Genomic DNA, 17,862 nt, shown 5'->3' on the forward strand with positions numbered 1-17,862 from the left:
AAAAACCAAATATATATAAAAAGCTATGGGAAAATCTAATTGTTTGATAAATTTAAAAGAAGGTACAACCACCAAACCCGGTATTAGTGTATTGCAGTTGGCTGTGGGGACTCTGACTTGCGCCACGTAGCTTCCATGGTGGTATCACAACCAACTATAGTAGACTGTTACCATTGTATTAAGTAACGCGTGACCGTACTCTATCACAATACCTGAAAAGGCCTTGTATTTAATCACAGCCAATACCGGCCTTTAAAATTCAAAGTCGGCATTATAATTTCATCTCTTTTTTTTTTTTTTCCTCCTTTCTTGAAAAGAAAACACCGAGTGGGTCCCAGAATTCACCAGGTCTACGGTCAAAGATACAGCAATCCTCGAAAGCCAAAGCGCACGCTCGCTCCTGTTATAATAGTTCATCTAAAATGAAAGGGAAACCCGCAGTTACTTCCCTGATGTCTTCTCTCCTTAAAAAAGCGAGCTGAGCGACAACACACGGAATCGATTCAATCTAAATCTAAATGAAACGATCATCGTCAAAAAGCCAGATGATCGAAGCAATGGACGGCTTTGATCGGCTGCCGGACTCCTTAATCCTCCTCATCTTCAACTCTATCTCCGACATCAAGGCACTAATCCGTTGCCGTTCCGTTTCGAAACGTTTCAACTCACTGGTCCCCCAAACCGAATCCCTCTCTCTCAAAGTCGACTGCGTCATCTCACCTGAGTCGGAATCCGACTCGCTCTTCACTCTCTTCAAATCCCTCCTGAAATCCATCCACGATCTCTTCAAACCCGACCCCAAACCCACGGCCCGAAACCAAACCCAGAACTCCCCGGCCCGAATCCTCTCGCAGTTCGACCGGATCCGTGACCTCCAAATCGAACTACCAGCTGGCGACTTGAAATTAGAGAAAGGAGCCGTTATCAAATGGAGAGCTGAATTCGGCAAGTCGTTAAGAAGCTGCGTTATTCTAGGGTTTCGCCGCGTAGCAAATCCCGAGGGAAATAGTGCTGACGAGGAAATTGATTTTACGGGAGGGTTGAAAACAAGAGTTGTGTGGGCAATAAGTGCGTTGATTGCAGCATCGGCGAGGCATTATCTGTTAAACGACGTCGTCAAGGAGCATAGGGAGATGGAGAGATTGGTGTTGGTGGACAGAGAAGGGGAAGGGACGGTGGCGATGGAGAAGGAAGGGTTGAGGGAGTGTAGGGAGGAGGCGCGTGGAGGAGAGTGGGAGGAGGACGGGGGGAGGACGGTAGTGCCGTGTGTGAGGATGAGGATGAGGCACGAGCAAAGAGTGCAGTTGAAGGATGGAGTTTGGATGGAAGGTGTGACGTTGGTGGTGGTCAGGCCTTGTAGCGGCGGAGGGGATGTCGAGGATGCTGAGTTGGCATTAGGTGCGTTTGGTGGTGGGATTTACGGAGAAGCTGTCCAGGTACTCCTTAAGAATAAGAGTTATTTATTGGAAATGAATTCCTTCTAATGCTGGTGTGTTTTTTGTTCTTGTTGTTTCATGTTTTAGATTTTACACTCGAGGTTGTATTTACGTGTACATGTTTTTCAGAAAAATAAAATTAATAATAAGGATTCCGGCATTTTGACTCAATTTGTATCTCCTGCTCTGCTCTGTATTTTTATTTGAATTTCTTGAGGATGGATGTCCCTTCCCTCGGCCTTAAAACCAAAGAGCAAGGTAGGTGTGTATCGGAAGGGATGGATGGTAGACTGACAGCAGCCAGCCAACGTTGACGGGACACGATAGTGAAAACAACATTCTGACATCATCTCCCCATGCCAACAGCATTGATGTGTAAAGAGTTGCTGCAAGAAACCCGCAAACTCATGGACCGAGTTAAATAAATACTGTACTTTCTTCACAAAAGTCATTTGATTTTACTAGCAGAATTTGCTGGGGAATTGAATGCACGTACACTTGCTGCACCATTCATTCGGGCACACAAGTCATTCGGCATCCACTCCGCCGCATATCGTAACCATCATTTCAGGCACGAGTAAACTTTCTTGAAGAAACATATTTGTAAAAATTCTAATGACTTGAATTCCAAGAAAAAAATAATATATCTTTTTATATAATCAAAAACTCTTTCCTTATTCATGTGTTTATTTTTTTAATTAAAGACATTGCTTTTTAAATAAAAAGTAATTATTATGATCATGAAAACAGGTTATACTATAGAATAAAAAAAAATCATGTATCAATCATTTATATGAATAAATATAATAATAATAAATCTAAGAAAATTATATAAAAAATTTACAATAAAATATGTATTTTATTTTTATTGAAACTTTTTTCAAATATTATTCCATATTATGCAATGATTTACAATGAATACTATTTGAGAAAATATGAAACATTTTCTCTAATTCACATAGGGTGATGAATCCTCTTTTGATTACTTAAATACCTTTATATAGTTCATGTTATACCTAATATCTGCTCGTTTATCACCCTTGATTAGGATAATTTGTAGCATGATCAAGCATAACACTATCTATATAAGATAATTTAGTGATCTCAAGTCTAAAAATTACTCACACAACTATCACGTAAGCCTTCATATATATATATATATATATATATATATATATATTATTTCTCTATATGGAATTCTCATACAGGTTAGTTTAGTATAATATTCATTTGACAAGCACCTACATATTAGTTTTAAATATTCTTAATATATCAGCTTACGAGAATAATTGCTTACTTTCATAAAAGAAAAAACATAATATGTATCAATCTTAACGACTCTAATTAATATCTAGTCTTAATAAAACATTGGTCAGGAATATTTAGAAACAATGTTTTGATGCAACAAGAATCTCATAATTATAACAACTTTATAATTTCTTTTGAAAAATATATTTATTTCAAGGACTTTATCTTTACTATAGATTAATTAATCAAATATTAGATTCATCAATCAAATATATGATGAATGTTAAAGATAAATAAAACATTTATTAAAAATAAAATATATTAACATGAACCAAGTCAATGCCACGTGTAACCAACTAATTGGTTACATGACATATACATTAACAATCTCTCATTTGCACTACATCCAATCACTCATGTATCAAATACCATATTACTCAACTTTACGATAATATTTATGCTAGAACAATAGCTCAATAAAAGGATCTACAATATTCTCTTTAGTAGGTATTCTTTCTATCTTCATATATTTTCTTTTTATGATTTTATAATCAAATAGGAATGTCTAAGTATAATTTTGGATCATTAATGAGACATTGGTTACTTTGCTTATGCAATGGATCCATTGTTATCACAATATATGACTACTAGATCAACAATGCTAAAAACCACACCTAGTTCAATGATGAACTTCTTGATCCAAACAATGTTCCCCCCTAAATGTAGAGATGTACTTAGCTTTAATTATAGAATCTATTTTGATCCTTTTTTATATAACTTTTCCAACTCACAACACTATTATTTAATATACAATATAACCAAACATAATTCTTTTATTTTCAATAGCTGATTAAAAACTAGCATCCAAATAACCATGAACTACCAATTCATCTTTTTCACAGACTAGAAAAATATTTTTAGTTTTTCTCAAGTAATTAAAAGTTTTTTTTAAACTATCTTTTAGTGAACTTCACTTAAATTAGATCAGTATCTACTCGTTATGCTAAAAGCATAAGATACATAATGGATCTAAAAATATTGCATACATAATGGATCCTATATTCGAAGTATATAATATCATTTTTATTTCATTTCTCCCAATTTATGTTTTAAGGTACATATCTTTAGAGAAAAGTATCTTTATATGAAATAGGTACGTATCCTCTTTTGAATTCTTCCATGCAAAATTATTTTATCTTATCTATATATATGGATTAAGATAATCCAATCAACTTTTTAGATCTATCTCTATAGATCTTTATTTGTATATATAGGTTGCTTATTCTCTTATCTCATATTCTTTATGGAAAAATTATTAGACAACCAGATCTTTATTCACTAATTTAAAGAAATATTTTCTATTAATAATATATCATTTACATATAATATTAGGGAAAAAAGACTCCACTTCCACTAACATTTTTATAAACACAAATTCATCAACAATTTTTTTATGAAATCAAACTATTTAATTATTTCATCAAAATAGATATTCCAACTCCTTGAAACTTGTTTAAATTGATAAATTGACTTTTATAGCTTACAAATTTTACTGAAAGATTTTTTAGATTCAAAACTTTCATATACACATCTTTTTAAAGATTCCCATTTAGGAATATGGTTTTGACATCCATTTATCAAATCTCATAATCACGATATGCAACTATAACAAGAAACATTCTTATGAATTTTAACATAGTTATTAACAAGAAGGTTTCGTCAAAGTTAACATATTTGTTTTTACTTGTAACCTTTGACAACTAGTCTAGTTTTATATGTTTGTATATTATCATCCTTGTCAATCTTTCTCTTAAAGACTTACTTATATCCAATGCATTTTATCCTTTCAGGTGGATCAACCAAGGTCCATACTTGGTTGATGTATCTTATTGGTACATAACATGTCCTACCAGATCTATGAAATTCTTATGTTTATTATGTTAGTTTAATATGTCATGTAGCCAATGAGTGGGTTACATACATGGAATTATTATATTCATGTAAACACATATTTATTATTAATAAATGCTTAACTTACCTTTAATATTCATATAATATAAGATTAATAAATCTAATATTTGATTTATGAATCTAGAGTAAAAATAAAATTCATAGAAAAAAAATTCTTTGCAACAGAAATTATAAACTTATTATAATTATGAGATTCATATCACATCAAAACATTATTTCTAAAATGTTCTTGGTCGATGCTCTCTTAAATACTAGACATATAGTTGTAGAGACTGATACATATTATGTTTTTTTTTATGAAAGAAAACAATTATTCTCATAAGTTGAGGCATAAGAGATACCTAGAACTAATATGTAAATACTTGTCATAAGATATGTATACTGAACTGAACCTCATGAGAATTCCATATGGAGATATCATATCTTTCTATGGAAAAGTTCATGTGATAGTTGTGTAAGTGATCCTTAGACTTGAGATCACTAAGTTATCTTATATAGAGAGTGTTATGTTTTGATCCTATTACACGTTATCTTGGTAAATGTAACAAATGGGTAAATATTGGATATATCATAAACTATATGATGATATTTAAGTGATCAAGAAAGGATTCATCATCCTAGGTGAATTAGAAAAATGTTCCACATGTTCTTTGACAGTTTAATTTCATTGGTAATTCACATGTTCCACATTACATGAAAATTATAACTTATTCAATTTTACTTATTATTTTATTTAGTAGAAAAAATATACATTTCTTGATGAATACAAACCAATTATTTGCAATATTTGAAAATATAAGGCTAGGATTGCCTTGAATCAGCAATTCACACGAGCTCGCAAAAAAAGCCATGTCAGATAAAAACACCACAAATATTATGGATTGCCTTGAAAAAGGTCTTGCTTAGATAAACAATGATGATTAGAATCAAATGATCAAAGATATTGGGTCCACCCTTGGATTCCAAATGAGATCATAATGTGCAAGGTTAAATCGGCTAACTAAAATGGATGTGATAATAGGCACTCATTCTAGAGGTACAATGTTATTTACATTGTATCCAGCTCGCATGATAATTTTTTTTATTTATTTAAGATAATAAATTTAATTTTTTTATATTTATCTAATATTTCTTCTTTCTTAATGTTTATAGCAAAAACAAGTGAGTGAGAAAGAGCCTCCATAGGATGATGTGTTTTTGGCGTTGCATTAGAGTGTTAAGTAGTCTAACACCTTTATAGATAACAAGTCTAAAAAATGTATTGTTCATACTTCTATTTTTTAAATAATTTAAATATTATCTAATATTCAAATAAATTTATTATTACATGTAATTCTTTTAGAAGAATTATAAAAAGAAGATGATTTCAAAGTATGAAACCGATTGAGAAAACCATCCTTCATTTGATGGAGCAGCTTGGTGTGTGGTTTTAAGAGGAGTTATAAAAGGTTGCGTATATAATGCACTTGGTATGCCAAAGTCTATAGTTAGCATTTGTTCTTCATCACATTTCTACTTGGTGGAGTCAACATATCCTAGTTCATCTTCTCTAGCATGACAAGTGTAGATGAAAAAAGAAGATAATTAGATTTTCACACAAACAAAAAAGATTGCTTCCATGAAAGAATTTCTTAAGAACAATTTAGGATACCTTGGCAAGACATCAAATATGGGCAAATGTATGTCGGCACCTATAACCTTATCAATGTTGTCACATGTTGGCTCACTGATGCCACCATATATGGCTTCACAAATAATGGCACATATGAATCACACATCTCCACCAATATATCAATCTAGGTCTTGACAACCATATCTCAGTCCATCTAATTATGCTAGTTCATAATATCATGGTTCATTTCCACCTCTAGCTTTATGATTGTATCATTTTATTGTATTGTGAGTTATTCGCATTGATGTAAGTTTAATTGAATTTTAAATTGTATTGCAAATCTTATTTTTATTTGACTTATTATTGTTGATAAAGTAGTTTAAAATATTAATGTGTGTTGTTTATATATGTTATACCAATTTTAAAATATAGACAAATAATTAATATTTTTTTATAAATAATTAAGGAAGAAAACTACTATGAAATAATAATAAAAATTACATGGCAACTGATTAAAAAATTAACAAGATTTATATCAGCAACAAATTATTATTCATTAAAAAAACTGATATTTGCAACGAAAATTAAATCCTTTGATGATAAATCAGTGACTACAAATCTACATCTGATATCTTTTATTATTCATTCCATTGCTAGTTTTTTCCAGTAATGAATTTTAGTTTTATCATCAGCAAATTATAAAGTTGCTAAATCTTTCCATGTTTTAGTAGTGATTCCCTCAGGAGCTTCTACTCCTGGAACTTAGTACGCGGATAGCGTGAAGAAACAACCCAAGGTTCCCTGTCAACACCCATCTCATCAACCCTTTTAACACAGTCCTTAAGGTCTCTGGCTTAAGAATAAATAAACTGGCGTCACTACACCCAAACTGGACAATCTAGGAAGAACTAATCCCACAACCACAGCCCTTCAAGAACTAATCCCCCAAACATCTTTAACACCTTATAAAGGTCGGTATTCAATCCTAAAACATTCCTCAACACTGAAATTGAACAGCACTGCTATATAAAATCAACGGAATCAGCTGCTACTATGCCAGTGATGCCAGTGGGGCTAAAGCCTAAATCCTGGAAAATATTGAATTTGGGCTTAATGTTTCTCTCAATATTGCACGCAAGGATTTCTTTTGACAAGTTTTTGAAAGTTCTGTGAGGAATAGTTATAAGGCACTTGGTTCATGATGGGGATAATTGAAGTTCATTGATTATGACTTTGGATTTACAAGTAGAAAAGAGATTAAGTGGAAAGTTGGGGGTTTTACGATTTGTGGAGGAGAGGTTTTGATAGAGTGATGTGAGAGTTTTACAGATAGGGGGCTGCATTTTTTTTGTGGGGTTTTGATGAGTTTTAAGCTATAAACATGACGGAGAGTAAACACAGATCAAGAGTGAAACATGGCACACCTCGAATTTGTTTCAGTCATGCCTACAACGCTTCTTCATTATTGTAGTTCCTTTCTGAGCTCTCTTTCGTCCAAGTTTTGAAGATTAGGGTTCTCTCTATGCAGCTGCAAAATCAAGGAAAAAAAATGATGGGCTGAATTGGGCCTCATCTGATTAACAATTCGATTTGAAACTTCCTAAAAAGTTAAAAACTATCCTCAATTTTTTTAATGTAGTGTGTGTGTATATATTTTTTAAATTATGACTTTTGAATATGAAATATAATTTACGAGTTTTTTCTATATAAATTATGATAAAAAGAAGGTAAAATGATTTTAAATTAGAAATATATTTAGTAAAAATGATAAATCATATCAAATATATAAATTATAATGTCTTTAATTTTAAAACTTCATAATTTTACCTTTAAATAATGATTTTAAAATTAAAAAATGTATCTTGATCCACGTAACAAGCTCTTTGATAGAATAAATCTTAAATGTAAATTGATGAAGAAAGTTGTGTTTTTCTTCTATCCCTCAATTATATGTTTCTAATAGAATAAAACGTATATTTATGGGGGCAAAGAGAGGACTAAAACATTTTTTTTTGTTTAAATAATATGAGCCACATCTTAATTATATTAGCTTAAATAACATTATTTTTATTCATTCATGATTTAATAAATATATTAACATAATAAATATATAGCAGCACTAAAACCTTATATATATTGATCACATCGTACATCATAAATAAATATATCTACTTTTTTTGAAGAAACAATGTATTATAACTTGGAATTTTTAAGTTAAAAATTAAATTTTTGAAATGTACTTTTTATCTAAGTAAAAGTTATTTCTAATCAATTATATTTATGATTTTTAAATTAAAAAATAATTTAAATCAATTTATAAAAGTCATGTCAAACATAATTAATTAACGTCACTTGTCGTGTTACGATCATTAATAATCTTCAGTCAAGGCATCATCGATCCGAATTTATAAGTGGAACCATAACGGCATTAATCACCATACTTTAGAGGCAATCATAGCTAGTTCATAAATTCTTATAGACTTAATTTTCCTAGTAAATCAAGTTGCATGCATCATGCCGGTCGGTAAATTAGTTCAAATCTTACGGAAAAGGTGAAACAAAGTTATTATGGTCAATGATCACAGGATAAAGCACAAACTAGGGCTCTCATGATGCATGAAAAATTGAACGTGTTGTGGATGGGAATCGCAACTTGAGAATTTGACTTTTTACCTCCTGGTTTGATTGCAATTCAAATCCTGCCTTCGATGCAATATAAAGCATCATTTTGGAACAGTGAATCACTTCCTGCGAGTAGCTCACTTTTATTATGGAAATCTAAATTTCATCAAATAATATTGCATGGCTGATTCATCAAACAGGATTCATAACCATGCTCGAACAACAAAAGAAAAAGGACAATGGTCCATGTTCCCGGATGGAACCTTCCTCATCCCATGATGACGTGGTCTAGCAAAAACGAGGTGTCATGCCTGCGTGTTGCTGCTGGTTTATTAAAAAATATACTTGATAGTATTATAATTGTAAATCAGTGCTAGATAAGTAATAGAAACTAAAAGTATGATAGAGCAAATATTTCATGATGGAAAAAAAAATTGTGTTAGTAATAAAAAAACTTAGAGCCTGAACAAAATGATTTGTAGCAATCTACAGTGTTTTGTGAGAAAAGATATAGTGCTTTCGCCACATGATTTAGCTTTTCTGTTAATAAAAAGCAAAAAAATTACAAAGCTAAATTCTCTACCAACGAAATACTAAAAAAAACCAACAAAGATAATTTTGGAAGGAAAAAACTCATGAAGAAAAACGTTGTAGCAATTGACAATGTTTTGTAAGGAAAATTATAGTGTTTTCCCCAATAAAATAAAATAAAAAACTATTTAGAGAAATACTGTAGCAATCTACAGTGTTTTGTGAGAAAAACTACAACGCTTTTCTCGTATGACTTAGCTTTATTATAATTATAATTCTTAACTAACTCAATATTAAAAAAAAAAATCGACAAAGATAATTTTGGAAAAAATCATATAGGAAAACACTACAACAATTTCCAGTGTTTTAAAGAAAAAAACAATTACAAAGCTAAATTCTTAATCAACTCAGTATTAAAAAAAATCAACAGAGACAATTTTAGAAAAAATTAACAAAAAAACACCAAAAAAGAGAAAAAAATCATGTTGGAAACACTGTAGCAATTCACAGTGCTTTGTGATAAAAGCTACAGTGCTTCCCCACATGATTTAACCTTATTTGTAATGACTTGTAATTGTAATTATCAAACAACTCAATATTAAAAAAAATAAAATTGATAAAGATAATTTGAAAAAAAATATAAGAAAAAAAACCATGTGGAGAGACATTATAGCAATCTACAATGTTTTATGAGGAACGTTACAATGCTTTTCCCCACATGATTAAGTTTTATTACAAAGTTAAATTCCAATGTACTCAATATTAAAAAAAACGATGAAGATAATTTTAAAAAAATATTACAAAAAAAAACACAAAAAAAACTGGAAAAAAACCATGTGAGGAAAAACTGTATCAATCCATAGTGTTTTGTGAGGAAAAACTTGTATTTACTTGTAATTGCAATTCTTAACCAGCTTAATATTAAAAAAAAAAATTGACAAAAACAATTTTAGAAAAAAAACATAACAAAATAGAAAAAAACCATGTGAGAAAAAATATTGTAGTAATCCACAGAAATTTGCAAGAAAAGTTACAGTGCTTTCTTCACATACTGTAATTGTAATTTTTAAACAGCTCAATATTAAAAAATAAAATAAAAAAAGATAATTTTAGAGAAAATTATTAAAAAAAACATGAGGAGAAACATTGTAGCAATCAACAATGTTTTAAAGAAAAAAATTTCAAAACTAAATTCTCAATTAGCTCAATATTAAAAAAAAAATCGACAAATATAATTTTGAAAAATCAAAAAATAAAATAGAAAAATTATGTGGAAAAACACCGCAGCAATCCATAGTATTTTAAAGGAAAAAAATTACAAAGCGAAATTTCTAACCAGCTTAATATTTAAAAAGTAAAATAAAAAAAAATAATTTTTTTTTTTAAAAAGAAAAAATAAATGCAAAAAAAAAAAGAAAACAGAGGAAAGTTGAAAAAAAATTGAAAAAAAACAGAAAAAAATGAAAAAGAAAAAAAAAAAGGGGAAAGCTGAAAAAAAAGCAAAAAATACAAAAAAAAGTGAAAAAACAAAAAAGGATTTTGGTGGGGGGGACAGTGACTCCCCCACACCATTTAGATGTATGTATAACTAGATACCTAGCATGTGGCCGATATCTTTTTTTAATATAAAACAATATTAATGTTATGCAAGTGTTTCTAAGGAAAAAAAATTAAAATCAAGTTAATTAATTCGATTGAAATAAACTTGGTTAATTTAATAAAAAAATGCAATGATAGTAAATAAATGGAGAAAAAATTAACAATAAAAAAAGTTTAAAAAAAACTCGATCTGATCTCATCCGGGTTAGCACACCAAATATGCAAAATGATCATGACACTAGGTTAACTAGTCGAAAGTAAATTAAATAAAACCATGAAGTTCTATCATCAAACAACTTAATGTTAAAGTAAGAAAATGAAAAAAAGTAGTTTTTTTTTTAAACAAGTAACCAAAAAAACTCAAGTCAAATCAGGTTAATCCTGCGATCATGGGTGTAAGATTGAGATAACTCCATAGAAAGAAAAGAAAAAAAAACACGAAATCCAATTCTCAATCAATTAAATGTTGAAGGATGAAATTGAAATAAAAAATTAATTTCAAGAAAAAAAAATCAAATGTCGAAAGATCTTATTTGATAACGAAGCAAAAATTAAATGAGAATGCAATAGCCCCGTTAAAAGAAAAATGAAAATGACTTGAAGCTCAATTTCTACAAAACAAATTATTGAAGAAAAAAAATATAATCCAAAAAAGATCGAAAAAACCTAACCCAAGCCCACTTGGGTCTGCATGTAAATTTTAACCTAGTTGTGATGTCAGGGTAACTCTGTCGAAAGTAAAGTGAATAAAATTATGAAATTTAATTATCGAACAACCTAATAATGACGGGTGAGATAACTTGAATCATTTTCAAAATCAATGAAAAATTCAATAGAAAGCAAAAATAAATAAATAAGTAATGGAGTTCAATCTCTAATTAAGTAAATAATCAAAAAATAATAAAAAAGATTAATTTCTAATCAATTTAATGTTGAAGAATGAAATCGGAAAAAAAATCATTTAATTTTTTTTTCATTGTATAAAAAATAGCAATCAAAAGAATGATGATAAAATCTAATAGATAAAAAAAATCAAATGAGGATGAAATCGTGAAAAAAATATTAATTTTAAATATTATCTCAAATAAAAGAAAAACATACCAAAAGAAGAGAGACCAAATCTGATAGATAAAAAATTAAAGGAGGATAAAATTGAAAAAAAACATTTAAATTTTATAAAGCATCTCAAATAAAATAAATAATAAAAAAAGAATAGAGATCAAATCCAAATGAAAAATAATTGAAGAGCTACTATAAAAAATTAGAGGGTGAGGTGTTAAAATTCAGGAGAAGAGAGAAAAGAATGAAAACAAAATGAAAATACCATTAGCACCAGTTTGGAGGTTTGTTAGCCACACATGCTGCCTCGTAATGGAGGCGTCATCGAGATGAATCGAATGTTGCACACGTCGCCCAAATGGCATTGGTGACTACTACACACTGACTTGTATGTTGTACGCACTAACCTCTTTCTTTTAACAAATAATATTTAATATTTATTAAAATACCAACTTGCCTCTTATTCTACTTAATTATAACAAAAAAAATCAAGTTGAAAATATAAAAAAACCCCTTACTCTACTTAAGGGCAATTCAGTCATTTTATCATGTTTCAAAAAATAAAAAAATGAAAAAGCCTCGTATTGCAAGTTTAATATTTTTTAACGGTAATTCTGTCATTTTCCTATGCTAAAAAAATCTGAGATTACCGATTTGTCCAAATCAATTTGATAATAACCAATGGACCATGTGAAAAAAAAATATATTATCCCTAATAGCAAGATAGTTGATTTTGTTTGAGATTGATAAAATAATTATTGCATTGTTCCAATCCACAGTATAATAAATCTAGAGCCACAATGATTTGTTGATCGCTATATTTTTCAATGAATGCATTGAAGGTCGGCCCAACATAGAAATCATCAAGAAATAAAACCCTGGAGTCTAGGCCCTGTTTGTTTGCTGAAAAGTAATTTCCTTTTGGAAAGTGAATTCCGGGAAAGTATTTTCCGATGTTTAGTAGTGTAATAGAAAATAAGTTGGAAAATACTTTTCAATGTTTGATTATGTTATGGAAAATAAGCTGGAAAATAACTTATTAATGTTTTATTTTTTGAAGTTTATTAAAATAATGAGGAACAAATTTTACAAATTAAAAAGTTGAATAAGAATGAAATTGAAAAAAATATAATTTCATAAATTATCTCAGATAAAATAAATAATAATCAAAATAATAGAGATCAAATAAAAAATAAAAAAATTGAAAGATGAAAAATTAAAATAATAATAATTAACATTTCATAAATTATTTCAAATAAAATAAGTAACAATCAAAAGAATGAGGACCAAATTTGATAGATAAAAAATTTCAATAAAAAAATGATAAGGAAAAAGCAAATAGCAATTATAAAAATAAGGACCAAAGTTAATATAAAAATTAAATTTTAAGAGATGAAATTAAAAAATAAATATTCAAAACAAAATATATATAATAATCAAAAGTTTGAGGATCAAATTTGATATAATCAACAAATAATGACATTTCTAAATTTTTCACAACTTCCAGAAAATGTTTTCCGCCTAAATTTTTCAGGAAAACACTTTTCTAAAAACGAAGCCAAATTTTTCCTTTAACTGGAAAGTGTTTTCCGTTGACCAACTTTCCTAATAGCAAACAAACACATGAAAGTTTGGAAAGTGGTTTCTCGTAAACCACTTTCCGGAAAACAAACATAGCCAAAAGAGAAAACACTTTCCTGAAAACCAAGTTAAATTTTCTTTTGACTGGAAAGTATTTTTCGTTGACCGAAAAATGTTTTTTTTTACCGGAAAGTGTTTTTCGTTGACCATCTTTTCTAATGGCAAACAAACATAAGAAAGTTTTGAAAGTGATTTCCCGAAAACTACTTTCCAGGAAACAAACATGGCCTAGAAAAGTGGCTAACTTCAGGCTATCTAATACATACATGTGTGTTCAGTATTATTATTAAACCCACTCCTAGCTCGAATCGAGTTTGAAAAAAATTTGAACTTAAATTTTACTTGGTTAATTAGGTGAAAACCTGGACAAAGAGTTGATTTTAAAAAAATAAAAATCAAAACCATATAATTTTGATTTTTTTAAAAAAAAATAATTGACTTGTCTCAACTACTAGTACATCTGTAACCCGATCTTACGATCCCCTCCTTAGGTGTAATAACTATGGTGTCCAAACCAATTCTCATGTCCGCGGAAGGAGGCTAGTAAAATGTCAACAAGAAATATCACATTAAACAGAGGGAGAAAAGAATGATTCATTGGGTTTTTTTGAGTAGATATCCATATAATCAATATTCAATAGAATAAATGCATTTGAGTGTGGAATTAATTACCCTAATCAATAGAAAGTTTATTTCAATGGATTTTAAAGCAACATTCTTCTGTTCAAATTCTCAGTGCCATCATTTGTCTCCTCTTGAAGAGATGAGTTATACCTTAACCAGATTCTTTGACAAGCCGGTGCTGCGAAATTACTTGAATTATGATAAAGCTAAGACCCACAGGCTAAGAAGATGGAGATGCTGCAACTCATGATAGTCCGTACAGGGAACAATATCAGTTCTTAAAACTAAGCTTCAAATCCTTCCATGTCTCCATGATGAATAGATAAAAGGACATGCCATATCATGAGATACTACTTTATTATGCTCAACAGTAGGCTTAGCTAGCTTGCTTGGCCCTCGTGCTTCTTGAGCCTTTCTTAAAGTCGTGAGGTTCTACAACAAAGTAGAGAGTAATAAACTAATTAGCATGACCCCCCAGCCCTGTCCCTCTCTTTTCTCTTGATGCTCGAAAAGGGTCTTTTCTCATTGCACCTGGATTACAGCCTGTGTGCTTGAGTAACTCTTGATGTTTGAAGGGTGAAGATGTATGAATAAGGGAACTGTGTAATTGTTTGGCAAAGAAAATGGTTTTTATTCATACAGCAATAGCAATACCATATGGTCTAGCAATCTTCAATTCACTAAGAGTGTGTTTGGTATTGCGGTAGCTGTTGTGGTTGTGGTTTGAAAAAAATTATTTTATAAAAAGTACTTTTAATTAAGGTTGGTTTAAAAAAATAGGTGTTTGGTTAAAACTGTGGTTGAAATTGAGATTGAAGAAAAAATAGTTTTAATGTGTTTGGTTAAAAAAATGCTTTTCAAATTGAGGTTATAAAATAATTCTATATATATATATATAGTAATGGTTTTTAATTTAAATATTGTAGATTTAACTATTGCTATTACATCGTGAAATAAATTATACTTTATATAAAAAAAATTTATTATTCCATTAAACTATCTATAATTTTATTATATATAAAATTCATCCGACAAGAACTACAGTTTCGATAATTTTTAGAGAGTACAATAAAATTAGATAAAATATTATTAGGAATAAAATTGAGATGACAATACGAATAAATTTAATTCAACTTAAACTAATTTTTTTTAAAAAAATAAAAATTACTATCACATTCACGTGAACAATGCGAGTGAAATCAATTAACTGAACTGGTTTTTTTTTTAAAAAAATTGTTAACTGGTTTTTCAAAAAAAAAACTATTTAAGTGAACAGTGCGAGTGAATTAAAATTCACTCGCACTGTTGGAGGGATGCTGCATGGTGCAGCCGCGAGAAGCAGGTAGGACCTGCTTTCGATTTCCATGCGTTTCAAACGCATAACTTGGTGGGACCCATGAATAGGAACTTGCGTTTTCTTTTTAACCAAACGTTGTTGCGTCTGCGTTTTAAACAAAACGCAGACGCAACAACGTAGATAAACACGCTCTAAAAGGATAACTCAAAACAGGTTTGAGATTTATAGATGGCTTGGTGAGACACATGGCCAAAGCACAAGCAATAGGATAATAGAGAAAGGATATAAAAACTTCACTTTATAGTTTTATTGTTAAATAGAAAACTCTATTATGTTCTATCTCTTTAAAAAATTTACAAGTCTTTAAATAAGCCCATAAATCATCCTCAACAAATTAGAAAACTCGAAAATAAAGAAAAAATAATTAAAGTTCTAAACAAATTAGGAAAATAAAATTATCTATGTTGATACATGATTTTCTAAACTAAATAGAAAAAAAATCATCATAAGTGAAAATATTTCCTAAACTAAATACAAAATAATAATAATTAAGAAATATTTTTTTTCTAAAAATCCTTTTGTATTAGTCTTTCCAGATAAGAAAACTCATCCTCGAGTTCCGGTCTTCATGTTCTCGTTATTGTCAACCACTTAAAACAGTGTTGTTGCCCTTGCGCTCTCTTAACTTGTTCCATATCGACTCGGATAAGGTAGGCCAAGAGTCAATTCCTAAAATACCCTTAACCTTGATAAAGTCATCACAATGTACACATACTCCCGTTATTTGAACTCTTCACCTTCTTTTCCTTTTTTTTCCTTTTTTTTCCTTTTTCTTCTCCATAATTCTAGATAAAAACAATATATTTTTACCATTGCTTTCAACAACAAACTCCTCTCACTATATATTACATTGTATTATTATGCATCATATATGACATTCCTATCATATTTTCATGGTTTGCCTAATAATAGATGACACGCATTCATAAACACCTCATCACAACAAACATTATCAAAATATCTCTTACTTATCAAAATACCTCGATGTTTTTATTTAGCCTAGTCAGCTTGTATGACTTAGAGTGGCTCTTGGTTTTCAGTTGCAGCTTCTTTACTGCCTCTACGGACACTATATTTCCGCAGTAACCACTGTCTATTATTAAGTTGCAACCTTATCTTTTATGATGCATATCTAGTGGAAAATGTTAGTATGCCACTAATCTTCTTTTGAATCACCATTGAGAGTCAACGGAGTATTTCAGATGACTAGGTTAACACCACCATCTCCACATAGAATCTCTCCACTACTATTTGAGTCATCATAAACAAGATCAGTCACATCATTCGCAGGCTCCTTTATCAATAAATTCTTATTTAGATGACTTTTCTGATTTGTTGCACTTATTAGCCAAATGTTGTAATTCATAACATCTATAACAATGAATTTGAAAAGTTGAACCAAAACTCTGACATGTACTCTAACTTGTTGTCTACTATTTTTGTTGTCTACTATTTTTGGAGGTGGTTGGCTTTTGATTGTTTTTTGTTGTCCTTTGTTTGTATTGATTTGTATAAAAACTCCTGCTAATTGTCCTAGTAGCCTATTGTTTCTCAACTATCAAAGCCCTTTTATATGCCTCCAAAATTGTCTAAAAAAATGATAAACACAGCACGTCCAAGATGGACCACCTTAAATCACTCAAATATCTCACCACCAGTTGCTTTTTCGTGTATGCTAAGTCATTCTTAGCCACTAATTGATAGAGATCATTAGTATAATCATTGACAGATTTACCTTTTAATCTGAACATGTGGAACCGTTGGTATAGGGTTTCAGCATATCTAAAATGAAGGAAATGCTCTTTCATCTCCTTCTTAATCTTTTCCTAGTTATGGATTCTTGACTTTTGTTGCCTCTCTCGTGACCTCTTTAACTCCTCTCACTAGGCAGATGCCTGACTCTTCAATCTAAACGCAATCAATTTCACCCTTATATGTTCTAAAACCTTTTTATACTAAAAATTCGTTCAGCTTCATTCAACTAATTGATAAACTCATCTGCTTGTAAAGTTCTTGTAAAATCATGAAGTTTAATTTGAAAACCAAAATCTTCATGATGTTCTTCTCTATTAAGAGGTTGCCTTCTTTACATCTGCCTCTAAAATGAATTTTATGTATTGGCTAAAGACCCTTGTTCAACCTCTTTTTCCTTTCATTCGGGC

General features: G+C 30.0%; 1 protein-coding gene across 2 annotated transcripts; it reads left to right on the plus strand.

The window, feature by feature from the left end:
• The first annotated feature begins 298 nt into the window (after window positions 1-298).
• Window positions 299-2,113, plus strand: LOC133695445 (F-box protein AUF2-like). Of its 2 annotated transcripts, XM_062117452.1 has the most exons (2): window positions 299-1,436; window positions 1,654-2,113. In XM_062117452.1, the coding sequence occupies exons 1-2, from the start codon at window positions 519-521 to the stop codon at window positions 1,678-1,680; spliced, it is 945 nt and encodes a 314-aa protein (XP_061973436.1). In that variant the 5' UTR covers window positions 299-518; the 3' UTR covers window positions 1,681-2,113. The 2 variants fall into 2 exon arrangements, with proteins under 2 accessions (XP_061973436.1, XP_061973435.1); XM_062117451.1 differs by lacking the exon at window positions 1,654-2,113 and having other exon boundaries at window positions 300-1,607.
• Window positions 2,114-17,862: the final 15,749 nt, after the last annotated feature.

This window comes from Populus nigra, chromosome 5, assembly GCF_951802175.1.
Source record: "Populus nigra chromosome 5, ddPopNigr1.1, whole genome shotgun sequence".
Taxonomy (NCBI): Eukaryota; Viridiplantae; Streptophyta; class Magnoliopsida; order Malpighiales; family Salicaceae; genus Populus; species Populus nigra.

Coding starts and splice junctions, on each gene's coding strand:
- LOC133695445 (XM_062117451.1), top strand. CDS start 519: ATGAAACGATCATCGTCAAAAAGCCAGATGATCGAAGCAATGGACGGC.